General features: G+C 42.6%; 2 protein-coding genes across 2 annotated transcripts in view; one reads left to right on the forward strand and one right to left on the reverse strand.

Moving 5' to 3' along the window:
- The first annotated feature begins 5,166 nt into the window (after positions 1–5,166).
- On the forward strand, positions 5,167–6,938 carry LOC118779814 (UDP-glucuronosyltransferase 2C1-like). Its single transcript, XM_036532133.1, has one exon. The coding sequence runs from the start codon at positions 5,343–5,345 to the stop codon at positions 6,936–6,938; it is 1,596 nt and encodes a 531-aa protein (XP_036388026.1). The 5' UTR covers positions 5,167–5,342.
- Positions 6,939–10,510: 3,572 nt separating this feature from the next.
- The window catches only part of LOC118776036 (E3 ubiquitin-protein ligase SMURF1-like), a 33,230-nt gene continuing 16,732 nt past the window's right edge, over positions 10,511–27,008 (reverse strand). Inside the window, exons 2-18 of the mRNA XM_036526108.1 lie at positions 22,779–22,817; positions 21,697–21,805; positions 21,454–21,587; positions 20,768–20,833; positions 20,534–20,609; positions 20,057–20,295; positions 19,389–19,473; positions 18,930–19,076; positions 18,312–18,516; positions 16,073–16,176; positions 15,808–15,922; positions 15,463–15,641; positions 15,094–15,231; positions 13,758–13,878; positions 12,773–12,974; positions 12,042–12,117; positions 10,511–11,552 (exon numbers count right to left, since the gene is read on the reverse strand). Coding sequence (XP_036382001.1) covers positions 11,453–11,552; positions 12,042–12,117; positions 12,773–12,974; positions 13,758–13,878; positions 15,094–15,231; positions 15,463–15,641; positions 15,808–15,922; positions 16,073–16,176; positions 18,312–18,516; positions 18,930–19,076; positions 19,389–19,473; positions 20,057–20,295; positions 20,534–20,609; positions 20,768–20,833; positions 21,454–21,587; positions 21,697–21,805; positions 22,779–22,817 — 2,135 coding nt within the window. The 3' untranslated portion in view covers positions 10,511–11,452. The remainder of the gene's footprint in view (positions 11,553–12,041; positions 12,118–12,772; positions 12,975–13,757; positions 13,879–15,093; positions 15,232–15,462; positions 15,642–15,807; positions 15,923–16,072; positions 16,177–18,311; positions 18,517–18,929; positions 19,077–19,388; positions 19,474–20,056; positions 20,296–20,533; positions 20,610–20,767; positions 20,834–21,453; positions 21,588–21,696; positions 21,806–22,778; positions 22,818–27,008) is intronic.

A 27,008-nucleotide genomic window follows, 5' to 3' on the forward strand; every position in this document is an offset into this window, starting at 1 on the left:
CATAACACCAATCTGCACAACAGACATTTTCACCACTCATTTATTTCTTCTGTGCTCAATCTTCTCTAGCCACTCCTGTCCAGCAGCTGGAGTTAATCGTTACATTGCCATCTCTGTGAAACACTCTTCTGTACTTCTGTACTCTCTGCAGATATCCTCATCGCTAGGCTGACATTTCTGCAGTGTGCTGACAAGTGTGTGTCAGAAGGATATGATCATGCGCAGTGAATGGAGCCAGGGGCTATGGAGCCTCCTCTCAATACAGCTTTATTCAGATGGCTTCACATCTAACCCAGGTTTGCCCTCCTCCACTTGGCCCCTGGCCACCCACATCCAGCATGTTGATTCTACAAATCACTAGGGCAAGTATCACCCCTGCCTTGCCAAATATTGACTAAAGAAAAACAAGGTTTTCATCTGACATTCCCACTAATTCTTGGCAAAGTCCCTGCTGTTGGGGTTTCAAGGAAAGCAGAGACAGTTCAACAACAATATGAAGACTTGATTACGTCATGCAATAAGACATGTAATAAAATCCCATTTGACATGGATTCTGCTGTAGACTATAATTCAGGATATATAGTTTCCCATTGTTGGTTCTACCGTAGTTTGTATCATTAGCTGCCCTTAGCATTCAATTAATATCCAAACAGGACTGTCCAACCTCATGAGTTGTTTGCAAAGGAAACTCTTGTGTTCAGTCATAACATTGTTACCTGTCTAAGCTTTTCCTTACATCCTCAAATGTTCAAATGTCAGAAAGAATATTGCACCACATCTTATCAAATTTGGCTTTTCCTAGAAATATGTCTTCCTCCTTCTTGATTTTGACAAGGCACATCATCACAATGAAACAAATATATTTTTTCCTGTTTTAGAGAAATGAGGACAGTTGATTGGCAGGAACAGCTACAGACGTAACTGGCTTTTTGCCAAGTATTACAGTACTTTGTGTAATTAATATAATTTGTTTATATTGGTTTTGTTCCCCTTTGCAGTTAATGTCTTTCAGTTGTTTTCAATTGAAAAGATTTTGTTATTCTGAGAGACAGTATCATGTCCTCTGATGAAAAGCTCCCTGTGCCAGTTTCTGAACTGATGCCAAAGACAATACAAGAGAGGATATCACTCAACAGCAAAAAATGCTTGGCAAAAACCATTATGGTATTTTACCATACTATTGCAGTAGTATTCTTGATACAGAAAATACAAAAACATAAGAAACATAAAGTAGTTACAAAAACAAAAATGTACATTATTGGAGAAAAAAGTGTCGAAGAAATAATTCAGGTGGAGCAGTTGTTCTGATTCAGAGCAGCAAAGCTTTCCTGTCTTACTCAGGGAGAGTCAACACATGCACGCTAGACAGGTGATGCAGTCAACTCTGCTATATTGTTAGACATATTCTCTTATATAGGGTTTTCATTCAGGAGCATACATGATTTATTACATGATTTATGACACACATACACAATGTGACTTCCTTCTTATCTTCCTGTTTTAGTTCTATAGAACTGCTCAGATCTGGTTGTGGTTCGCAGGTGTCCTTGTTTCCAGGCAGAGAGACATAGATAATGCTAGCATACGTAGTTAACTATCTTCCCAGCTGGGAGGCGCCATGCTAATATCAGCAGTACATTCAGTTACACAAAATAGTTCTCAGGTCAGCAACAGGCTACATGCAGCTTCAAGAAATAAAGCAAGGGTCATCATTTAACTCTCTTCATGAATCATCAGCATTCACACTCACATTTTTCTTCCACAAAAAGCAACTTATGTTAAAGAAAATTCCTAATAATTAACTATTTGTTTATTCTCTGAATTCTTGTTGGTTGGAAGATCACATTACAGATGGAAAAAGTCTGACATTTACATTGCTGTTATTTCTGTCTTTACATTTCAAAAACCCGCAATTTCATAAGGGTGTGTAGGGACTTTTTATACCCACTGTATGTGACACGTTATTTGTGCCTTGGCCTCAGCTGTAAATGAATACTGTACCGTATTTTTGGAGAACCAGGTTTTCACCTTAACTCCTGTCTGAAGCTCGGTTTAGAGGGACTTTCCTTTGAACAAACAGTTGGATGGGTGGAAAGAGAATCATTTGGGAGCCGGATGTTTCCCCTCATGAATCATGTGCACTGTGCAGTATTGTTGTATTTTGCTGCTGGTATCCTCCTGAGGCAATGTTTCATATTTGTCCTGCTCAAGGTTATAGTTCTTTTCTGAAATTTAACCCACAGCTGTCCCTGTGCCCAGCTTCAAGATCATGGCCTCTCTGGGCAGTGATGTTTTTCTGTGTTTTTGTGTGCTGCCACTGTGTCAAAATTGTCACCTCCTGTTGCTTGAGTTTCACTTTGTTTTAGCTTCAGTGTAACTTTTTACTTACACTGAGTTGCCAGTGGGTTTAGTATGTCTTGCAACTACAGGAAATCTATTTGTCTCTCTTCTTTGAGCATTCTAAAGTTGCAAAGCTTTGCACACTTGTCTCTCCACATTGTTCCTGAAATTCTCTGAAATTGGGCTTTTCCAAAGATAACATTGGAAGATTTTTTCCCTTACAGTGCTGTTCCAATGCTGATTTTATACTCTCAAATTTCTTTTCATCAGCAATTCAGGCAGCACACGCAATATGTCAAGAGATGAAATGAGGTGTGATTGGAGGCAATGAATGACCTACTGTGTGTTTCTCAAGGCACACCCAAACCTCTATACCCACCTTGGCTAATCTAACGTGTTGGAGAAGTCTCACTTCTGGGGGAGAATATGTATTGCTTCTGCTGAATTCTTTTTTACTTCTTAAAACATTTATTTTTGTTCCCTCTCTCTAGTGGCCAGAGTCTTCTGCTTGTGCTGTGGAACTTATTTTCTTTTCTCAAAAGCTCTGCAGACAGCTTCCTTTTTTCTGTGGCATCAAGCCAACTTTGTGGCCATCGCCTACCAACCCTAAGCTCTCCAGTTCTGCTCTGCGTCACACATTGATTCTTCATACCTTTATGAGTGCACTGACTTTAATGCTTATTTTCTAAAAAAAACTTATTTGTTGTTGGGTTAGACTGTATATTGCATTGTGCAAGGAAAATTTTCTTGCAATTTACTATCATTTAAATGTACGCTTTTATTAGACTTATTAAAGACACAATAAATTACTAGGTTCTTAAATTATAGATAGAAGGATATTCTCACCATGAAATCTGGCCATAAGCAGGTGGTTAATTTAAATTCAGGGTTCCAACTTATTGGGCCCATAAATTTAGGTGGGATGGGATTATTGTGCATGATAGCCTTATAGTGTATTATTATGTAGTTTATTGTAATTTATAATTTAAATGTGACATTTTACTACATTCTGTCATTTAGTACATTCAAAAATATTGTTTCCATTAAGAAGACCTTAGACATTAATAAAGTAGCACTTCTGTACACAAAAGGGCAGGTTTTGTTGGCTCATTTGCCATATAAATGTAATGTAAGCAAGAAAAGGGATGGAGAGAGATTTTAACTTCATTCAGTTAAAAACATTCAGGGGTTGAAAGAAAAGATCTGAAACAACTGCAAAACAGGCTAATACCTGGTTTTTCCTTGTGACCTCTTCTGTAGCGTTATGTAGCGGGTAAAAAAGGAAAAAAATCTGTGATTCATACGGTTCTCCTAACAATGACGACTGAAACAGGTCTGTGCAAATCCCATGCCATGAAGAAAAGGCCGCTCAAAGTGAAAATGTCACCTCTGGTGGTTGTCAATTTTGAGTATACAGCAGTCATTATGTTGTCTATTTAACAGAACCAAAGCAGTGATTCAGAACGGTCTCAGTCTTAATGAATGTCCATTATGCAGAGAACATGCCATGAACAAGCTGTTCAGACTGTTCAATTGCTATAATCAATCAGTTATATTCATGGGAATAATGTGAGGTAAGCTGGAAAGAGAGGCAGTTCTGTTCCTTGTTACTGAACACATATATGCTGCATATATATTCATCATTTAGTGATGCAGCGCAGTGATGTCTGGGCCATCTACGGTTCAATTTACATAAATGACGTGTAACACATACCACTAACAGATAGTCCATGCCATATAGCTAACATGTAGTGTTAGTAGTTGGAGGGGCTGTAGTATGCCTTTTAGCACATGCAGTATCCATGGCAACTTGAAATGTGCTAAATTGCATGTAAGATTTTACATTAAGCAAAACCTAAAATAAAACAATGTTTTGAATGAAATTGGGAATGTATAACTAAAAGCTAAATCACAACAGGCATGCACTCAAACAGCTCTGGTTAAAAATGAGGTACAAAACCCTATATTCTATAAAAAGGACATATTAAAAATATTTTTAAATATTCAAATATTACATGTTAAAAAAGACATACTATGTATGTAATAGAGCAAGGAAAAAGAAAACCTGCTCCCAATTTATTTCCCATAAACTACTAAGCGAAATTTTAAGAATTGGTTGTCTAATTTTGGAAGCATTTCAACAACTGCACACCAGATTTATAGCCTCTCATCTGCCAAAACAGTATCACATAAATACCCCAGCATGGTTTGGCAACAAAAAAAATTCAACTGGTGTCTACATGTCAAGTCTAAGAAGCAAACGCACATCCTCTTTCTCAGCTGATGCTCACTGCTGTGGGTTACTTCTGTGGTGTGTAGGAAGGCCCCATGTTAAATCAATCTGCCCTCCTCTTTTTTTTTCATTTGGCAGTAAATTTGCAGAGTTATTAATTACAGATCTGTTTTGGAATCAGATGTTACTATGCCAAATACCTATCTAAGTGTTATGAAATACTGAAAGTGTCCACTGTGTACTGCGGAATAAAACAGAAATTAAACAGAGAAATGTAACTGGCTACTCCCTTGGGTAGGTCAGTGTGGGTCTATCAATGGAAAAAGAAATTAAAAGCCAAAAAGCATTAATCATGTCAACACCCCTGTCCCTTGAATAGACCCAGTGTGAAAGTGAGTCATGTCACAAAGGAATGTTGATACGGTAAAGAAAGGAACAGAGTGACTAATGTCTTGTGAAATGCGGCTGCTATATTACGAGACAAACCTAGAGTACACATGTATTCCCCTGGACCTTGCCCTGCAAGTTTCAGTTAAGGACAGGGGTAGAAAAAAAAAACAACACTGCATCTACAGCATGTCCTCATTGTGGTCATACCAGAATGTCTGATTTAACTGTTCAGACCTGAACCACGTGGGAGAGCGAGACTATAAAACATTTCCTGCCTGAAAAGCTGAGCCACACAAAAAGGAGCGGCAACCAAACAGGACGGAGAGGACCGAGCTGGGCTGTTTGGAGTAACTGCTGAACCCTCTAGTCATTATCAGCAATGGTAAAACCTGATATTTTGCTGCCAATTTGCCATTTTTTGGTGTTATTTACACTTTTTGGAGTTGTGGATGCAGGCAAAGTGCTGGCAGTGCCTGTAGGCGGGAGTCATTGGTCCACCATGAAGTTTTTGATCAAGGACCTCACGAAGAAAGGTCATGAAGTTACTGTGATCAGACTCTCCCATGATCTGAATGTTGACAGCACGTCTCCTGATTTCAAAGTTATAACAATCCAGCTGTCAGACAACCAAGCCAGGTCCATGGAGGAGAAGATAGAAACTGTTCTGTCATGGATCTTTTACAACACCTTCATGAAGGAGACCAGCTCCAGCACAGCATTCTGGGAATTTCTGATGTCTGTAAGGAGACTGACTCAGGATAACAAACTTGCCATTGAGACCATTTTTGATAACACCAGTTTAGTGAGACAGCTTCAAGAGACCCATTTTGACATTGCTCTGGCTGATCCTTTCTTTCCAGGGAGCCTGATGTTAGCGCGCTATCTTAACTTGCCCATTGTTCTTTTTGGCAAGTGGATGCCCACTGAAGACATTCACTTCCACATTGCCCCATCTCCACTTTCATATGTCCCTGTGCTGAACTCCAGACTCACAGACAGAATGACATTTTTGCAACGCCTAAAGAACGTATTGATGTACAGCTTTGGACGTCTACTGAACCATATTTTCATTTATTCTACCTATAATGAGCTCTGCAAGCGGTACCTGAAGTCAGCTGACAGCATCTACACTCTTTACAAGCAAGCTGACATTTATCTCATGAAGTCTGACTTTGCTTTGGAGTTTGTAAGACCGTGCATGCCCAATACCATTTATATAGGGGGATTCCACATCCAGCCAGCAAATCCTCTTCCTCCTGAGCTCCAGGAGTTCATGGATGAGGCTGAAAGCGGCGTGGTCATCTTCTCATTGGGATCAATATTTAGCACCCTACCTGGAAACATTGCCACAGAGATAGCAGCCGGACTCGCACAACTCCCGCAGAGAGTGGTATGGCGCTACACAGGCCCGCCCATCCCAGGCTTGGGAAACAACACAAAGCTAGTGAGCTGGCTTCCCCAGAATGACCTCCTGGGCCACCCCAACACCAAGGCCTTCATCGCACACGGTGGCGAAAATGGAATCTATGAGGCCATCTACCACGGGGTCCCCGTTGTGGGTTTCCCGCTTTTCGGAGACAACTATGACAACCTCCTGCGGCTGCGAGTCAAGGGCGCAGCGATTCTCTTGGAGAACCTGAACCGGTTGAACAGGCGAGACATTTGGGCTGCGGTGCAAAATGTGACAGAGGACCCATCCTACAGGATTAGCATGAGGAAGCTGTCTCAGCTGCACAGAGACACGCCCATCCCTGGAAGAAAGCTGGCCGTCTTCTGGACTGAGTATGTCATGCGAAACAAGGGGGCTCACCACCTCCGTGTTGCAGGAAATGACCTACCTTTCTACCAGTACCACCTTTTGGATGTGCTTGCCTTCATTTTAATGTGTTTAGTCTTACTCTCTTATTCAGCTTGGTCTGTGCTCAGAATTCTGTGGAGGACGTTACATGGCAGAATTAAGGTTAAAAAACTCTGATTTTTTGAAGTACCGAATTATATTCTTCCTGTATTACATACACACATAATTCAGAAAACTTGTCTTTCAAGGCTTTCAAGCATAACCTGCTTTGATACCTGCCTGTTACTGTGGTTATATGGATCTACTGCACTTCAGTGGGAGGGTTGCTGGGGATTCAAACATTCTCTCAGTCAGACATTTAGATAATCTAAGAGAAAGTTTCACAATCTGTAGTAATCATCTCTGCTAAAGCTAGTTCATAACTATGTAATGAGGACACACTGCGACTCGGCTAAGATAAGCGACTCAGTGTCCCTCTGGTTTTTGTAAGTTATTATTAATGCTAGACCATCCCAGTTATTTGGGATGCAGAGTTATAGTTAGCTACCTGTAAAATTGTACATATTACCTATCTTGTTCATTGGCAAGTGGATTGTTAGCTTTCTCATTGCTGTTGGCTAGCCAGTTAACAACCTCATTACCTTAACATTACTTCCAATGCAACGTTACCATTTTGATGCTGCTAACTTTGCGGGCTAACATAATTACAATCAACAGGAATGTGCTTGCTAGCTAATGCTGCCTAGCTTGCTATGTTGTGTGAGGTTCCGTTTGGAATCACACTGGAATGATATCTCTTTATTGGAAGAAGGCATTTAAGATAGGCAGCTAATGTAAAAGGTGCTTAAATTGCCATACATGATTTATTGCCTCTGGTCTGCCAACTCTGAAGCTGTGTGTAATGCTTCTCAGTTAACTCAGAAAACTGTCAGTTAAACTGTGGCTAACAGTTAAAAAAAAACCTCTGTTCATGGCTCTGTCCCAGATCACATACTGGCATACTATGTAGCGTACTTTGCAAGTATGTGTCATTGTAAAGTTCAAGTACTGGCGATTGTAGTACAGCATCTGGGTACTGCGAGGCATACTACACTCTCCTACTATCATGTGTGAACATAATAGAGGGTCAAGCATTCGAGCTAAACATATTACATAGTATGCTAGGACAGGATTTAGAACACAGCCAAACAAGTACTACTCTATCACCATATCTAACTTTTTAACCTGATGTGAGACACTTCAATTACTTACCCTTATAGGTGCTCAAAAATTATGGATGAAAATGTTAACTATTCAGTAGTACCTTTGGTAATAATCATGGGATGTATTTTTATTGTTCGGGTAGAAGGGTGCAGATTACTGAAGGGGGCTGTGGTGTAAAATGAATTTTTAAAATTAATACTAATACATGACATAAATTTCCAAGAACACAACCAATTAAAAACCAAACAAGTTTCAAAACATTCAACTCATCCTTGTATGTTGCCCTGCACATTTTAACTAGGACCTTCTCTTTCCTTGATTGTTGTGAAGGAAATTAAGGAAAGCTTTAGTTCATTAATTGGTCAATTTAATGAATTAATCGCACCAGCCATTATGTGTACATATATACTGTGGGTGTTTGCGTACAATTGTTATCTCTGACACTGAAGTCTAAAACACCAGTTGCTGAATTTACAAATACAGATCAATGTGTACGAAAAAAAGATCTACAACAAAAATAATTCAGTGGTTTAAATTTTAATTTATTTCATAATCTTATTTACAATGTACCTTCTCATATATATGTACATGTATGTATATGTATATATATATGAAACAGGAAGTTACATGATTTTTGCATTCAATAAACAAAGAAACCACTCAGAACCAATGACAAATACAGGCTGGAACGATCCTGTTGATTAAATTGTGTTGTATTCTCTGGAAATGTATTAATATTACAACAGAGATGTGCTATGCACAGTCCATGGGCTTTGCCCATGGTTTCAAGTTCCACCACTGATGCATCTATAAAGTCAACATAGATGTCTGATTTTGAAGTCCCACGTGTCTTAAAATATAGCTTGCGCAGAGAGTTGTTAAACTTTACAAAAGTTGTTGACTCATTTATCCAAGTCTATACATGTAAAATAAATGACATGTTAACACAGAAACTAGTATATAAAGTTGTCAGGTTTTATTGCATATTTCACAAACAGGAACATGACCTCCGGGGTCTAGCCTCAGTCACTGCTAACTCCATCTGTCTTCAAGGTCTTCTATTGTTTTACCTAGTCTGTAATAGCAGCACTTTTTAAATACTTTGATTCATACATAAAATAGAGATTAGTGTACAGCTTTCACAAATAATCAGCTTTTTAAAGTATGGAATAATAATGATAGCAGCAATACTAAAAAATGAACATTACATAGTAATAAATAATTAGTAAAACATAATCAAGTGGTTGCAGAACACTTAAAACAATGAAGTTGGCTCTTTTCATATAAAAAGGATAACCTAGTGCCATGCACTTCAAGCAGTACACGTTGAAATCTTAAGACCTCCTGTAGCCCTTTCACTTGCTTCAAACAGTCCCTAGTACTACCTTGCCTGAGGACTACAGGAGAACAAGCTGTTCAGCCTACTTAATGTTACTGGTTATTTCAGTATCTTTTGGGAACAGAACCTCCATGTATTTAAATCAGTGTGTAACATACTGTATTTCCACATGCTTTTTGGCTTCTGGTACAAAAAGGCTGCATGACAAATGACAAGCAGAAGTAGATGCATATCAGAGATTACAGGTTTGTGTTAAAATACTGACAAAGTGGTTCAACTTAAAAAAAAAAAAAAAGTATGAAGGCTTCAAGTTAGTCAATTTGACAGTCTTAATTAATGAAGGGATTTGCCATTACCTTAATGCCAACAGAAATCAACCAAGAAACTTCACAGCAGTTTGGTAGTCACTGATAAAACAACTGTAATGCAATATTCCAAGGACTTGCAGTTACTTCCTTAAACCTTTCACTATGAATCAATCTATGGACTTTTAACCCTAATTTTCCAGTACATTATCTTACTTATTAAAAAAAAAGATCAGGAATATTGCTGGTTATCCAAATTCATATAACATTCAAAATACTGCCCCCTTCTTTCTTTTTGTTATCCTGCTTGTGCAAAATATAAAATACAAAAATAAAGTATTACATTATTATCAGAAATAAAAGAGACTGAGGTACCCTTATTAGTATGGTTTTAGAAAGACAAAGATCTCAGATATTCTGTACATGTTACACAGATTTGATCCAAACAATGTTCACCATGTTTTTTAAATACAGTTAAGGAGACCATATATCTCACAATTCCTGTCACTATTAATGTCTCAGACATATTTCCTGTTTTTGGGGTGGTTTTTCAGGGTAGGTTATTCTTCTGAAAATATTCAATAAACAGATGTACATATTCTGTCCTGTCAACAGTTTGAAGCATAATGTTTATTACACATAACTGTGAATCAAAACCTATTATATTTCCATTAAACTTCCATCAGGATTATCCAGTTTCTTTCGAAAAACATGCTATAACATTTAAATTGAGAAACCTTGCAACCCTATCATGACACCAATAATTCCTCAGAATATTTAAAACATATAAATCTTAAAATTACTTTTGGGAATAGGACTATTCCTATGTGCAAATCATTTTATAAAGTTTCAAGCTTGAATCTTGAGAAGTAAAGTAAGAGAAATATGATAAAGCTGTCCTTCCATACCTGATGTTACACTACGAGACTCCAGAAACAGTGCATCTCTTCTCTGACAAAACCGCCAAGATTGTGAGTGATGAACACAATCTGCTCCTCAAGCAGTATACAGTAAGTGGCAGTGTTATCTGGGCAGCTGATGTGTCCATAGGTCCCGAGGGGGGTCTAAGGCTGTCCATTAGGTTGTCAAGACAAAACGTGCACTCTTGGTAATCAAAAATACATTTTCTTATCTTGAATGTACTCAACTCAACATGTCATTGAGAGAAAACACTCTGAACTAAAACAGAACATTAACCTGGAATCTGACAACTGGTTTTGGTCAGGCCTGAAATTTACAAAGCCATCTAAACAGGATATAGAAAAATACTGTGAACTGGCACCAAGGAAAAAGTACACAGACTTAATACAATTAATCACTGTTGTGTAGTCTGTGTGCCAATTCTTCCAGCACATAAAGTATGTGCATTAGGTACACTGGCTTTGTTGACAGACAGGCCAAAAGCCAAAGGCCAAGTCTGTGGATATGACTGCTTGATGCAGACAACAGTTTGAGTGTGGCTCTGTTTATTGCAGCTAAGCAGGTCAGATCTGCTGTTTCACAAGGTAGGAATAGAAATCAAAAACTTCAATGACTTAGCTGGCACAGGCTGGAGTTTGGAGAAGGGACATTTTGCTTGCTCATTAGTGAAACCTCACCTGTTAACACAGCCTCCAATCCACACAAAGAATAAATGACTCCTAAAATTCTTTGAAAGTGTTTAAGGTTCAAGCCTTCAGCAGCCTTGCCACTCTGTCACCGCTTCCCTCCCTGTCCTGGTTCCAGGTCTCCTTCTCACTGATGTCCCATTCCCGACTGCTCCACAGGAAGCCCCAGACTCTCTTCCTTCACTGGTGGGGTTAGGTCACTGCTTTTTCGCTAAGCAGCTGGTGTCGGCAGGGCCCTCACTCCACCGCAAAGCCACAGGTCTCCTCCACCGCCGTCAGGAGCTTCTCATAGAGCTTCTCATATGACTCGTATGGCGGGATGTCGATGCGGTTAAAGCTGTAGAGGGAGGAGGAACAGCCTTCAGCCCAAACGCACTGAGATTCCCCACTCTTACAAAACATACACTCCCTCCTAAGACAGAGGCATACATGACACTCAAAATGCCTAAACACATGATATATGGCAAGTCACAGAGTAAATACCATTATTCATAAAGCTGAAATGTTCGGGTACAACACACTCTCAGTGTAATGCCTCATCAACCTAACTACTCAGGAAGCTCTGGAGAAGAGAAACATTACATTGTTTGTTTAGCAGACGCGTTTATCCAGTGTAACTTATAGAACTATCCATGCAAGTGGATATTTACAGAGGCTGATCAGTCGAAGCACCCCAAGGATACAACAGCAGAGGCCTACCAAGGAATCAGACTAGCTACTACGCTGCCTCTACTACATAACACCACTCCCTGGCACGCTGGGTAAAATGGACAAATCAGGCTACTGACTGATTAATGACTGATTAATGGCTGCATTAAAATCTTACCAGGTGTGGGCTTTGGGCAGGTTATCCGTGTTGGCATCTATTAAGTGGATGGTGAACAATCTTGGTCCTGCTGAACCTGTAGAACCTTACAAATATGCATTCTAGTTAACACTGAACTACACATCTATTGTTCAATCTATTCTTAATTGTGTGGTCATTTACATTCATTTATTTTTTTTAGAATGATGTTAGGTGTCTACCACTCAATAGGTCAATTCTGCCAAATACCATGAAAGCACTGAAATTGACCTTCTCTGGTATGAAGACATCATACACAAAACTAGCATACCAATCAAAGGAATAGCATAGACAATGGTTATTCATGGTAACACACCCAGGGAGTCTATCCCACCATATTAAAACAGATATAATTAGAATATACAACTTTTCAGAACCTTGGAGCTAATCTATGTCTTTTGAGCTGAATCCTCAATATCCGTTGGTGGGTATTCTCTTGTTCTCTTTGATCCACACCCTGATACATGAACCGGATGGCAAGGTGACGAAAGGTCACATTCTTCCTTTGTGTGAGTGTGGAGGTTACAGCCATCAACAACACACAACATGGAGACACTGAGCAATCCGCATGCCATGCAATTCACTGGCAGCTAACTGGTCTACGCAGAAACAGATGCATGTTAGTGCTGTTTGCACATAGGCCTTGCCCTTCCAGGTGCCTTGTGCAACAGGAGCACGTGGGAGATCTGGGGGTCAGCTAATTCGATAGCCACCTTGCAGTGCTTTAAACCCCTGCAGGGGGACGCGCGTGGAGCCCGTGACGAACTGCAGCAGACGCCCCCTCCTCTCCTCGTCGAAGGACTCCACCGCCTGCCAGAACCACTTGACAATGTTGCTGTCGGCCACGCAGTGCTTGAGCCGCGTGTTGGCCTTCCAGTCGTTCAGGTCGATCTTCCCCAGGCCCCCGATGATCAGCTGCCGAGCAAAGACACGGTGCAAAGTGAGCCAACACCGCTGCTTGTGTAAGGGGAGTGACACGTGGCGCGGTGGTTGTTTTTGCCATTGCGTCCAACGCCGGACTGTTTAACAACCACAGAAATCAAGGCTTAATACCCAGGGTTCTGTCCAACTGTTTGCAAAAGTAGATGCTCAGAAACTGTAATTGTCAGCTACATGACAGATGTAAAAACACCACATTGGCAGGTAGGATACTGGCTAGCTGGCTGGTGTCCGATAGTTAGCTTCAGCTTGCTAGCAGGCAGTTTGACTTTAAAATGCATTCAGCAGAGGACAGAACTAACACTAGTCAGCATCTGATGACAAATTTAGATATATTTAAGTATGATGAGTTTTCTAATAATATTTGAGGATTAGACAGATAGATAAGAAGAAACCACTTATCTATCTAGTTACCAAGAAATTCACAGGACAGAGATGAGAGTTAGTTGCTAAGAAGTATTCATTTCCCCTCTCAGCTCTGCTTACTTGTGCACTAAAAGGCACAACATTCTTTTTTTTCATGAAAGCAATTTGCTTAAAGTTAAAACAGATGACTTAAATATGTTCAACATCACAAAGAGAAAACCTCCAAAGCTGCTGTGCGGTGTTATGGAAGTGAGGGTTGTGTGACGTCACATGAGGAACACTAATGCTGCAAAAATGCCAGCTGGAGGGGTTGGTAGCAACGCCTTTCTCATACGAAACCGATTATGTTTTCCGCACATTGTCATGCACTGCAAGTGAGATCACGGGTATTACCTCTAACTCCTTGTGATCAAATGGCTTTAGCAGATGCTGTGGGATGAGCTCATTGAAGCCTTTCTGCAGCGCAAGGAACTGCGCTTCAATTCCTCGCATAAACCTCCAGTTTACATAGAGCCTGAAACACAGAGTGATACTGTCAGGGGCAGCAGAAAAAACAGAGCAGGAGGACAACCTCACAAAGTGGCCAGAATGTTGCACACCCTGGACGCTCCATTCACAGTAAAAAGACCTACATTAAACTGTTTGTTAGGAGTGGGCGATCTCAAAATTCTCTTATCATCATACCTTCCTGAGAAAACACGGTGATACACAATATTGTGGCCACTGGTAGAGAGTAATTGAAGAACATTCTTTCACCACCTTTCAAGCCAATCTAAATGCAACAGATATCTAATCACGATCACACGCAATACCCCAACAGCTGTACTTTCCACATTCCCTCCCTCTGTTACGACAGAACAGCAAGCAGTTGCAGTATCAGTTTACTCCCCCACTGTTAGTCACATTTGGCAATAAACAGCAGCAATTCTATGTGCTTCACTCCCTCCCTCAGCTGTCAAACCCCGTCAGAACACGTGTGCTTCCTTTGAGCCTTGCTGCAGGCGAATACAGCTGAAACAAACAATCCTTTTACCACCAGCTGCTTTTGTCTCATAACCACTACACAAGCTGACGACAGATCACTGTTGAATATGCATACATAGTTTTACTAAAGCACTTTTCTGCTATCGGGATTAGGAATTTCATACTAACATCTTCAATATGCCCGGTATATCCGATGTCTGATGTTACTGTCCACCAGCCCAACCTTATTGCTATGAACCACTAATTTTCCAGTAATACATACCAATAGTTCCCTACACCTTATGATGTTGAAAAGCAGACTGATTGGTTTATACTGATATTTGATGAAAAGGGGTACTTTCAATTTGTACATACAGGGAATACCCGCAAAACACATGTGACAGAAGGAGCACATTTACCAACAGCGACAAAAGCACATCGCTTCACAGAATGTGCTGTGTTAACCAGAAAAAGGAAGGAAGTTTGCCCCTTCCTTTTCACTGTAACATGGCGTTTTCCGAAGGCTTGTGCAAGCAGCAGACAGGGTTTATATAAACTAACGTTGCAAAACCCACAAAGTGTCTGGAAACTGTTACATGAGACCCCCCACAAAAAATGGTCATCAAGTATATTTCTAAAGTGAGCTGATGAGATTTGGCATGGGTTGTTTGAGAATGTCTTAAAGCAATAATGCACAGTTAAAACACAGTGCATATCTACTACAAAGTGATAATTGTTTGTAAACCCTGCATCATCTGTCGCCTACCTTACATATTCTTTTTTGTTCTCTTCTGTGACTGGGATGTTTCTGCCATTTGGCTTCAGTTCATGCTGGAGAAATTTCCCAAATGAATTATGCTCTACGCAAAATGTGTGATCCAGAACTGGCGTGATGTCATTCTCCCTGCAAGCAAGAAAAATGAAACACATTTAACCAGCAGCTATTAACATTTTTGATTGCCATCAGTGTTTAATATTATGCACTGTCATTCTATGTACTGATGCTATTCTAAGGCATTCTATTTGGAGTTAAGCAGGCCTGGTTCTATGCATGAATGTGTTAGCTTTTCTCCTTATGTCTACCAGGCCTAATCAGAAGAGACCATGGATGGAGATGGGGAGATGCTGGACTTACAGGATCCACACCAGGCTCTTGTGCAGCTCAGGGTCGACCGTCTCCAGGTCAGACAGCTGGATGGGCTTCCCCAGCAGCTGCTTGTAGAAAGGCAGGGTGAAGCCCCCGTTGATGTAGTGTCCGTGGAAAACAGCCAGACCCATTATCCGTCCCACAAAGTGGAAATACGACAGGTGATCCTGCCACAAATATAATGACCATTAGCGTCCATGATTGTCCTGTGGAGGTAGACTAATACCTCAAATTACTGTTGGCTGACGCTTCAAATGAACTCTTCAACAAAATTATATAATAATGAATGAACAAAAGGGCAATTCAGTATATAAGCAGGACCATGATACTCACAGGGTTGATAGAAGAGTCTGCATTTATTTGCAAAGTGTAGATGTTATCTGTAGAATACTGGAAGAGGCCATAGTATGGATTTAACATCTCATGGCAGAGCAGGTATAACCACTCCCTGGATGAACAACAGAGAACAAAAAAACTTTCAACACAAAAGAAAAGTTTTTTTTTTAATAATTCAACAAGTACAAAACACAATGAACCTGACATTCAAAGATAAGTATGGTATCTTGCATTTTCATTCAGAAGGTTTAGTAGGCCTTGCCTTGCTACTCCTCCATAGTCTAGTCCTTCTTCTCCACGGAACTTCACCATTAGCCGCTTCTTCAGGTCTTTGGGTCTCATCTTCATGATCTGTCTGTAGGACTCCTGGAAGAATGACAAAGCAATAATCAAATCTAAACATCCAAAGTGCACATGTGCATGGAACATGAATGAATCAGGGCCAGGATACATGAAGGAGGCACCGTAGATCAGCAGAGCTCATTAGCCCAAACAGCTGCTCCATCTGGTGACTGCTAACAGTGCAGCATTACATTACATTGTATTACTGATATTTAACAGATGCTCTTATCCAGAGTGACTTACACAGGTTAAATTTTTACATGGTATCCATTTATACAGCTGTGTATTCACCAAGGTTATTCTGAGGCATTTCTGGTTTACGTACTTTGCCTACAGATAGCACCTTTCATTCTTATTATTTTTAATATCCTTGTAGTAAAGACAGTGTTGATCAGAGTGTTGAGTTGGTATGAATGATGAATTAAAGGCATGAACTATCAAGCACAAAAGCAAAAATGTAAACCAAAAGGCTAACTGGCTAAGGAAATGCAAACATCTATGTAATGAAATTTGCTGTGCAATACTGACACCGACTGGGAGCACCGAAGTGTTACAAGCAACTGTTTACAAAAAAACAAGGTGAAATCCACAGTTGTTGAATAGCGATGTCACCACAGAAGCATGTGAAGGAGGACCAGGAGTAAGGGCTGGTCGGATGATGTGAAAACGGTTTACAGGAATGAGGCAAATGGTAGCACCCTTTTACACCTATACCCCAATCAAGTGCGTCAGGTCAGACCACCTGTGGGGCACATTCCACCTGCTTTGACATCTGTTTGATTCTGCAGTGTGCCAAATGCCAGAGCATTAAGACAGATACAAGTAACAGCTTTGCTTACTACCACAGGATAAAAAGTTGTGACCCAGGCAATGTGATAAATAAGCTTGTATTTGTCATGATGTAAAGTTAGAAGAGGTTTCAGTATTGTAGAGATGAGGAAATAGAGATAGATGGGGAAAAAACTGTAATTGATCATTTGCATTCCTTCATGTTTTATTCAGCCAATTACCATACTAATGTGCCATATGACTTCCCTCTTGTCAAGTACTGTTTACACTACTTGAAGTTTCTAAATGTTCCTACTGCAGAACAGCTTTATAAATTCCACTTTGACCATTTCTCCACTGCAGTTTCTCTCCAAATCTGTATAAGGGTGAGCACTTCTCCACTGGACCACTGAATCAATTTAATCACCATGTTTCTGCCCAAGTCTGTATAAGGGTGAGCATTTCTCCATTGGACTACTGAATCACTGTCACCATGTTGACTTTTTTTGACAGTGCTGAAATTCAACATGCAACATGACCTGAGCACAATCTGCTTCCCATGACTTGACTCTCACAGTAAGCACTGTCAGAGACTCATCTCAGATATGTCTCACACTTAATCACAAATAATCTCCAAACTGCTTGCTATTTCAAAAAAAAAAATGACCCAACCCTACCCTAAGGACTGCAGGAAAAGAGTGGGTGAATTACATGAGGTTTACAGCAATAAGTGAAGCAAGTTCAGGAGTGGGTGAATTAAAGAGGTTTACAGCAATAAGTGAAGCAAGTTCAGGAGTGGGTGAATTAAAGAGGTTTACAGCAATAAGTGAAGCAAGTTCAGGAGTGGGTGAATTAGATGACAGGTTAACAGGAATGAGTGAAGCAAGTTCAGGAGTGGGTGAATTAGATGACAGGTTAACAGGAATGAGTGAAGCAAGTTCAGGAGTGGGTGAATTAAAGAGGTTTACAGCAATAAGTGGAGCAAGTTCAGGAGTGGGTGAATTAGACAGGTTTACAGCAATAAGTGAAGCAAGTTCAGGAGTGGGTGCATTAGATGACAGGTTAACAGGATCAAGTGAAAGAGGAACAGGAGACAGTGAATGAGCTAAATGCTTTACAGGAATAAGCAGAGGGGGTGAAGGGTTTACAGAAACGAGTGAATGAGATACTTGAGACAGGAGGAGCTACAGGAGAGAGTGACCAAGACGTGCTGGAAGTCACTCTGAATAAGAGTGCCTGCTAAATGCATGTAATGTAATGTTTATAGCAATGAGCGCAATAGTGCAGCATTGCAAGTGTGGCTGCATGAGGCTCATGGTTTGCCAGCAGCGTGTGAATGAGGAGCAGGGGACAGAAGTGCGGGCGGAGGCGCACGGGTAGAGGCGGCGTACCTCGAAGATCTCCTCGCGCGACACCTCGATGCGGCAGTGTCCGGCCTGGGGCTGCTGCAGGGACAGCTCGTGACGCAGCAGCTTCAGCTTCTGGACCAGGTCCCTCTCGTAGCGCACGGGCGCGTCCCCCTCGCCCCCGTCTTCCACCGGCGCCTCCGTCTGCACCGGCAGCGCCTGGCCCGACTCCTTCAGCTGAGACTGCTGACTGTCACACGGCACACACAAACGCTCTGGTTAGCCCGCGGCCAGTCCCTCACCAGCAGCAGCACCACAGCTCACACTCATCAAAAACACCCAACAGAAGTGAAGCTTCAGAACTACAGACCCATACAAGAGTGCACTCAGGTCAGGGAAAAAAAAATAAAGGAAATAAAAAAAGCAATTTCATCGAATCAACATTATGCAGAGGGTTACAGAAGGATTAGGTCTGATCAGACAGAAAGGGGATCAAACGTTTGGTCAAGCAACATGAGTATTCTGAGGGTACCCACCACCCGCAGACTAACTGCACCTTTGCTGTATCTTTCAAGCAAGCAGTGCCAAGTGAGCTGCCCAACACACAGAGGACAGTCTCTCTCTCCCTACCAGTCCTACACTAGTGAACTCACTGGTGATTACCTCATTATGTGATGCAACCTGGGGTCGGTGAATTGTGTTGTTCTGTTATTGTGGTCGACAAAATAAATTCTTCCTGACACTGTGCTCCTGACCTCCCAGCCCGGGGGCAGAGGTCCTAGATCTTCACAGCTCACACTGTTGAGGTCCCTGAGAGAGGAACAGCATTGAGGCTCTACACTGCTGCCACTTCCATCACCGCAGACAGGGGGTCACTGAACCCCCCGCGTTTCAATTCTGACGCCCTGGGAATAGCTGCTTTGATGATTTACAAACAGCTCATCGCGCATCTGCCATGGACTGAACATCGTACGGATTATTAAGTTAGTGAATCAGACATAATAACAATCAAACAGAAAAGCATTTTGTTTACCAGAGAAAATCAGAGAGAAGGGACAAATGAAATTCACTGCAGCTTCAGAATTCCTTTGTTTACCGAGGATGAAGTGACCCTTCACCTACCGTGGTATTCGTGGGTCATGCCAAGTGCTCACGCCGGTCTGTGTGTGGAGAAAATAAACCTGGCCCTGGACTGTTGTTCTTTGCTCTGTTGTAAAAGGAAGACAACAGTCAAGAGAAGAACTAACCATTCATGCACTGAATGAGTACACGGGGGCACCTTAGACTGAGGAAAGCTGAACAGCTCAAAGTGCTAATGTTTTTCGGTCCAGACAGAGTGCATACCAGAAACCCCTGACATGTAACAACCCTACCACTTCCAATAAACATGCAATGCTAATTACCACGTGACAGCAGTTACCTGTACCTTAGAAGGAAACTGCATTCAATTGTGACATTTAAATGCAGCCTGAGGCCCTTGACAATGTGTCGCGGTCAGTCTGAAAGGGTAGAACTACAGAAGCCGAGTCTGAGGAGAGGCTCACCTTTCTGCAGGGAAAACTGGCCATTTGACCCATTCAGTATAAAGGCAATTACTCTGGTTATTATTTACTTGTTTCTGGGCTGCCAGACGTGCTTTAAAAGGGCTTCGGGGGAAAGCCAGAGGTAGAAGGAAAGGTTATGGTCTAACAGGCATCATCTACCTACATGATTACTTTCCTAGAAATGAGCTCCTAACTTGTGTCCCTTGCCCTGTAGCACGCGGTCTGCAGGGGAGAGGGGGTACTCACCATAACCTTCAGGGAGGTCAGGTGACTGGTGACCGTGCGGCCGGTTCTGAGGGGTGTGTGCATGGCCTCTGGCCTCCTGATTTCGGATTCGTTGTGCCTGGAGCCTCTGCTCCTGATTGGGTGACTCTAGGAAGCGGCAGTTGCCCCCGCCTGCAGCCCCAGTGCTGTCTGTGTAGGGCAGGGGCTCCTCCATGAAGCAGCTGAGAGGCCGTCCGGGCCCAGAGTCTTCATACACTGGTCTGAAACACAGACCAACCCCCCCCCCATTCATCAGGCACACAGCCATAATCTGTGTACAGGACTCCCACACATTCAGCCAAAAACACTAACATAATGAAGTTACTTTGCGGAATGCTCTGGTCTAGGCCATATTGACGTATAGAACAGAGGCAGTACTCTGTCTTTTTGGCCAGCAGGTGGCGGTATTTTATCACATTTCTGTTGAAACTCTAGCCTTCTTTACTTGCTCACACTCACCCTTCATTTTCTAACAGTCCTCTGCAGTCCACCACAGGTCCTCCACTTCCTATCCGATCTCGGGTCTGTAAGCTTACTAAGATTGACAAAGAAGATTGGAAAAGCTTTGGTCACAAGGTGAGGGGGAAGGGGGTATTCTGAGGCATGGATTACCAAGATTCAATAATTCCATATAGTTCTGAACCACAAGGGTTGTGAAAACATGCTCCGCTGCAGCAAATCTTTCTGCCTTACCTACTATTTGGCCACGCACTGTATCGCTGTCAGTGGGATTTAGCTTGCATAGATCCAACCGCTGATCTGAAAGGGAAATGAGAATTTAAAAGTTAAAAGGCATTTCAAAGGAATACCCCACAGAGTTAAAACAGGAGGAATGAATATCAGCTGATCGCTGAATCACGAGGAAATAAAAAGCACATTGGACCAAGGAGCACGTTTGAAATGAGGTTCTTATCTAATGGAACACTTTCAAATAATTTTATTGGCCACACTAAAAAACACTTGGTAAAACTTTCATTATGGCTACCTCCCACTATACTGTATATTAAAGTAAAAAAAGCAAGCCAGAAGCCCTGTTTTTCATATATGCACACATGTCATTTGGGTTCCCTGACAGGATGATGAAAGTGGAAGGAACAGGAAGCAATAAAAGCTTTCAACAGGTTTATTCAGGGTTTCCCCAAATAAACAAACTATGGTCCCTGAAATCTCCGCAACATATGACACAACGAACAGCAATTTGGCAGTATCTTTACATACTGCTACAGATTAAGAGAGAAGACAGAATGGTGGAGACTTGTTGTTTAAGTGATCAGATGCATTGCTCTAGTGAGCCCTGCTAGGTTTGGGTAAGCTCTACATGTACGGTGCTTCCATAACAACGTTGTGTTAACGAATGTCCAGAAAGGATTGGTACCCACAGCCAGTGTCTTTGAGCCGACTGATGGCGTTGGACAGGAGCCTCACGCAACCCAGGAAGCCCGCTCCCTGTTTCTTGTGGATCTTCTTGTGGTTCCAAACGCTGATGGTTATGGAGTCGGTTTTCCCAATATATCTGGAATGCAGAGAGGGAAAAAGAGAGAGAATGACGGGTGTTAGTTCTTCCTTCTTAGTGAAGGTACAGCCTGCGAAAGAAGGCATATCTGTACGGAAGAGTCACTCACAGGTCGTAGTGCTGGTTCCACTTGGGGTCCAGTGTGGCCTTGACTGTGTCTGTGGAGTGGCACTGTCCCGATCCATCGACTACCACTTTAGCAAAAGGGTCGGGTAACCCTGTCACAGAAACACATGACAAGTGGGAATAACACTTCCACCATGACCAAACATCAGGGGATACACATGCAGAGGTCACAATGTGCATGGTGCCTGGGATGAAGGACTCCCTGATCCAAACAACACCAGTCAGCATTACATCACTGCTGTGTCTCACACAGGCAACAGTTCTGATAGATGTGGGATCTACAGAGGTAACCACTGAGCCGGAATTAGGAATAGAGAGTGACTGTGAAAATTGCCTACTTATGGAGATTTGGCAACGCTAATCCACTCAAAGATTCGACAGCAGCCCCTTAAATTAAAGTGATCGGAGTTTGTGAGAAAGGAACGGCACCCTGGACATTATTATCTTATCGCTCTTCTCTCTGAGCTTAAGTGGTCTGCAACTCTACAGAGGCGGTGGGCTCGATCTTCCTGACAGAGAGGACAGCGCTCAGGAAGGCTGCCCATCAATTGTGCTGCCTGACAACCTCGCTGCGAACATCGGACAGCCAGTTCCCTTCAATTACAGCCAGACACATTTCCCTGAGTTGCTGTGAGCTCCATAATGGCAATTCTGCATTATCGATTTTATCTGGCATACTTTCCAAAATGTTCACCACGAGCTATAAATGGAATTACTCTTAGCTGCTACCGTACATGAACTTCAACCCTAAACATATTAACTTGGCACCTCCCCCCTGCAGTAAAACTAATCTAAACGTTGCTGAATATTGCTCGCCATTCCAAATGTAATGTTTGTTTGCGTTTTGTCTGGTCTGTTAATCCAGGATCCAATCATGTTACGTTTCAGGGTTCATGCGAAAGAACGGAGCGGAGAGAGAGAGAGGAGCTTTCAAATCTCTATGGAAGCCTGCACACAAACGTGAAGAACATGATTCATCCATCATTTATGAACTCAGATATGAATAGCTGCTCTCAAATGCATAGTGAGGGGCTATGATAAGACAGGGGTGTGAAGAATACTTACGGAAGAAGTCCTTCTTTGCCAGATTCTTGGCACATAATACTGAAAAAGAAAAAGAGAAACCGTTACCAGCACGTTCTAGGTCCTTTCACAAATCAACTGCAAGAGTCCTGCTTGTTGATTATTAAGCACATTTGAATAAAGCATGTAAATCGGACAATATTTGGACTAGATGGAAACAAGTCGGACACCTCCTACGTCATTGTAGAAAAACAGTCACGGGTGCCAGTGGACGTGTGCACATCAAACTGTAAACTATAGCAATTTGTACGCTTTGTACACTGTTGTGTTGCTGTTGAGGACCAGTAAGCATTCTGTTTTACTGCATTCTATTACTGCTCTGCATGGGCAGCAACATGCACACTGAGCAGTGTCCTCCCAGGATGAAAGATGTTACTGTAATCTGCCTGTGATGCACAGCATAAAGACCTTTCCTTTCCACCGCCCGTGTCCTGTTTAGGGAGGCAGGATGGAGAGTGCAGAGCAGAGGGATGATTTAGAGGGGGCGTGCCGTGAACCCCAGCGGGGGCGGGCCGCGGCCCGAGAGCGGTACATCAGCGCCCCCGTCACACTGTCGCTTCATGGGGGGGGACCACACCCCCCCGCCCCCCCCCCCCCAGCGACAGCACACCAGCTCTTGTGCCAGAGGGTCACTGACTCGCCAGTCACACGACCGCCCCACTCACACGCCGTTCTCTCCAGCGGCCGGCGGGACAGCTCATCCTCAGCCTCCGCGAGCTTTCCGCCGCGCGGGAGATTCTCTGGTGGTGACACCTTCCGCTGCAATCGTACGGGGAATGCCCTGACGTCTCCCGTGCTTGTAGCAGCACGGGAGCGAGCGGGAGGCAGAGGCAGGGATGTCAGTCGGACGCGGGGCTTTCTGATGTCTGAACACAGGGGCTGCCACGGCACAGAGCCCCGCGGCACACTCCTCTCGCTGGCTCCCACTCTCACACACCAGGAAGGCGGTAATGATCTGAGGTGCCGGTGGGCCACCGCAGGGGTTAGCCCTACCTGACACAATCACACCGGTTATTCACAAGGACTGGAGAGTACATTACTGAACGTGAATAACTAATGAGGTACTAACAAAAAATCTGCCTAAAAAATATCATCTGAATAAAACTGAAAAAGGCAGTGGCTGTGATCCAAAGTGCTGTGGCTTGTGAGCATATAATGAAACCAAAACTCGTAATATCCCCATCCTTATTAGGATGACATATTTTCTTTCAATATCCACGGTGCCCAATCTGCTGAAAGCACGAAGGTACTATCTCTCTGATGAAGCCTACAAACCGCAGTGTACAATGTATTGATTGTGGCAGCAGAAAAATAAACCCAGACAGCCGTCTCAACGAGGCACTCTCTGAAGAGGCTCTATCAGATGGCCGTTTCATGTCGCACAAAAAAAAATATACTGGGAAAACAATGGCTTCTTCTGTTGGTACAAACATAAGGGTGTTGCTTTCTTGCTCGATAGTCCATTAAGTCTCGCACATAAAATATTTCATCAGGGGTTTCTGGTCACAAAGCATCTGTTAAATCCGCAACTGTGGGGTTGAATGAGAAGAGGAGCTTCGTGCTCAGAGCTGAAATCCCAGCGTGCTTAGAAAAAGGAGGCACCTCACCGTCATCCTTTCTTGCTGCTCTGAGAATAAAGAGATTCAGATTCTCTCTGTGCTCTTCACACCGCCCGCAGGTGTCAGCCCTCCAAATTAAACCTGACATTCAGGGAGTATAATGAGAAAAGCAGCAGCAATTTAAGTGTGGAGCGCAGCTTTCAGAGGATCCTGACGTTACACAGGAGCGGCACCCCCCCACCCCCTCCCCGGACTCCATGATTAATTCATGCGGGTGAGAGGGCTTCACACTAATTATTGGCCACATATATCTGGTAATATACAGCTGTGAATCGATTCAGGTGCGTGGCTGTGTTTGACATATGAGGTATGGGAGAGCCTAAATAGTGAGGCACAAAATATTGTGCCTCACTATTATATTCTGTTTTGCAAACAAACAAAGCCTGTCCTTCGTGGCACAGCCCGCCGATACCACTCCTGCTGTTGCACACCGCAGATGAGCATCAGCTGAAGGGTCCTCGTTAATTTCTGCACATGCTGGAGCGAGGCGACAGAGGCCGAATGAGGAGTACGGAATTCTGCAGTAAATTACGGAGGCATCAATGTTCTGATGTCCGGCAGTCCACCAGGGCGCGGGTAGAGGCTGACGCCACCGATTGGAGCGCTACTGTAGAGGAGCGCTCCCTGGGCGGGCGGCTGTCAGTGAGCCGTATCGTGTTGAGATCTGTGTTAGGGAGATCCTGCTGAGATCGCACCACCTCTCCCCGCAGTCCCGTAGCTGGCATCATCACGGGCCAGGTACCTGCAACACCGCTCCCCTGCAACGGCTGATCTCAGAGCAGTGGGCTCACTTTGCCAGGAAGTGGTGAAGTGATGAAAAATGAGCTTCTCCACAGATACTCTAATCTCGTGCTACATTGTTCTATCAGCACTGCAGATAATCTATACAAACTGCTGTCTTGTTTCCGCCTTTTGTGAAAAATCCTTGCTGTTCTGAATGTGACATAAATACCATTTCACACTGCTTACTAAAATGTGCAAAAGCAAGCTTCTAAGCACAGTCTCAGATAATCGCAGAAACGTATCAATCGTACCAATTAGCCTCCTAGAACATGCTGCCAGGAAAAATTTTAAAGAAACAAGCAAATGCTCCTTTTTCCTCTTATAATGACTTGTGAATAGTTTGTAACCACAATAATCTTGAGCTAAGAGTGGTGTAGCAGAGCCAGTATTATATAGCCTGGGTTGCTTTGTAGAGCCAGACATAACTTTGGCCTGAATGAGGATACCCCATATTTCAAAGATGGCTGATTAATCATTTAGAGCCGAACTGAGGTGAGCACAGGAGAGAGAAACTGTGGCCCCACCAAGCCTGAATGATGCAAGACAAATAACGTCATGTGGTGTGTGTAGGAGGACCGGTCAGTCCTATATTTTGTTAGTCAGATATCTTTCCCCCAAAACAATCAAGTCAACAAAACAAAGTCCTTATATGTTTGCACAGAGGATCTAACGGACTGTAAAGACTACAGATCACCATCATTTCAGGAGGTGCCAGTTAAGGAAATTTCAGTTATTCCATACACTGCAGACAATGATTCAGTTTGCAATTCACCAAACTCATAATTGTATTGCATTTTATGTAAGACAATATTTTTTCGACATTCATTTATTTGAAGATATTACATTAAGTTAATTATGGGTAATGGAAAGATTTAAAAATTCAACAAGGAGTCATGTAAATCTACAATGTTCTACAGTTCCTAGGTCTAAATATTAGTACTATTCATTTACAGTTACCGCTAAACAGCCTTGAAAAAATCAAAATCAAAGGAGGCTCTGACCAATAACCAGTTCAGCTTTCTTGTGAAGCACTCTATGGCTGTGAATCAGAGTGAATGGCAGAATGCGTCTGGAAAATGGAAATAACCGATGTTGAAACAGGGGGCCTTTTTAACTGAAACACACGCCTTTTGTAGATGATCATTTGATCTTTACTGAAAGGAAATCTATCGTTTCTCATTAAACCCCAGCAGTTTTGTAATTACAGTTCACTTAGTCAGCATTACTATAAATTTCCCCATACTACACCGCCTCAGTAGACTGGTGGGCCAATTTGTTCTTGTGTATTTTTTTCAAATCCCATAATGACACAGCGGAGATCATTCAACCCGGTTTTAACCATTTTTTTTAGAAGCCTACATGATTTCCTGCCCCTTTCAAATCCCCGGCATGCCGCAACGATTTGAAATTTGTGAGAAGATGAATCACAGGAACCAAAAACGCTGGCGTTCCTGCTGCGTTTTTAAAAGTGCTGTAATCTTGGTGGGTGAAAAGCAGGCCAAACGCGCACAAACCCAGCGGTCCCAGACGCAGACACAGCCAACACGCACAAAGCAGCGGTTTGGCCTTATTTGTTCACAACTCGTCCCGGGGGCTATGGGGCTTTGCGAACAATCCCGCCGATGCACTTTGACTAAGCCTTTGACTGCAGGCCAGACCGTCTGATACTGCACAGTCTTCAGCTGCGACGGGGCAACTGCAAACAATGAGGAAGGAGATTTTCACTCATCAGCCTCCATTTTAAACTTGTACCTTTAAGGATTACTTCACACAGACATGTACTCTCACTCGCAATGTAATACTATGGTCA

The sequence above is a fragment of the Megalops cyprinoides genome, chromosome 1 (assembly GCF_013368585.1).
Source record: "Megalops cyprinoides isolate fMegCyp1 chromosome 1, fMegCyp1.pri, whole genome shotgun sequence".
Classification (NCBI taxonomy): Eukaryota; Metazoa; Chordata; class Actinopteri; order Elopiformes; family Megalopidae; genus Megalops; species Megalops cyprinoides.

Coding starts and splice junctions, on each gene's coding strand:
- LOC118779814 (XM_036532133.1), top strand. CDS start 5,343: ATGGTAAAACCTGATATTTTGCTGCCAATTTGCCATTTTTTGGTGTTA.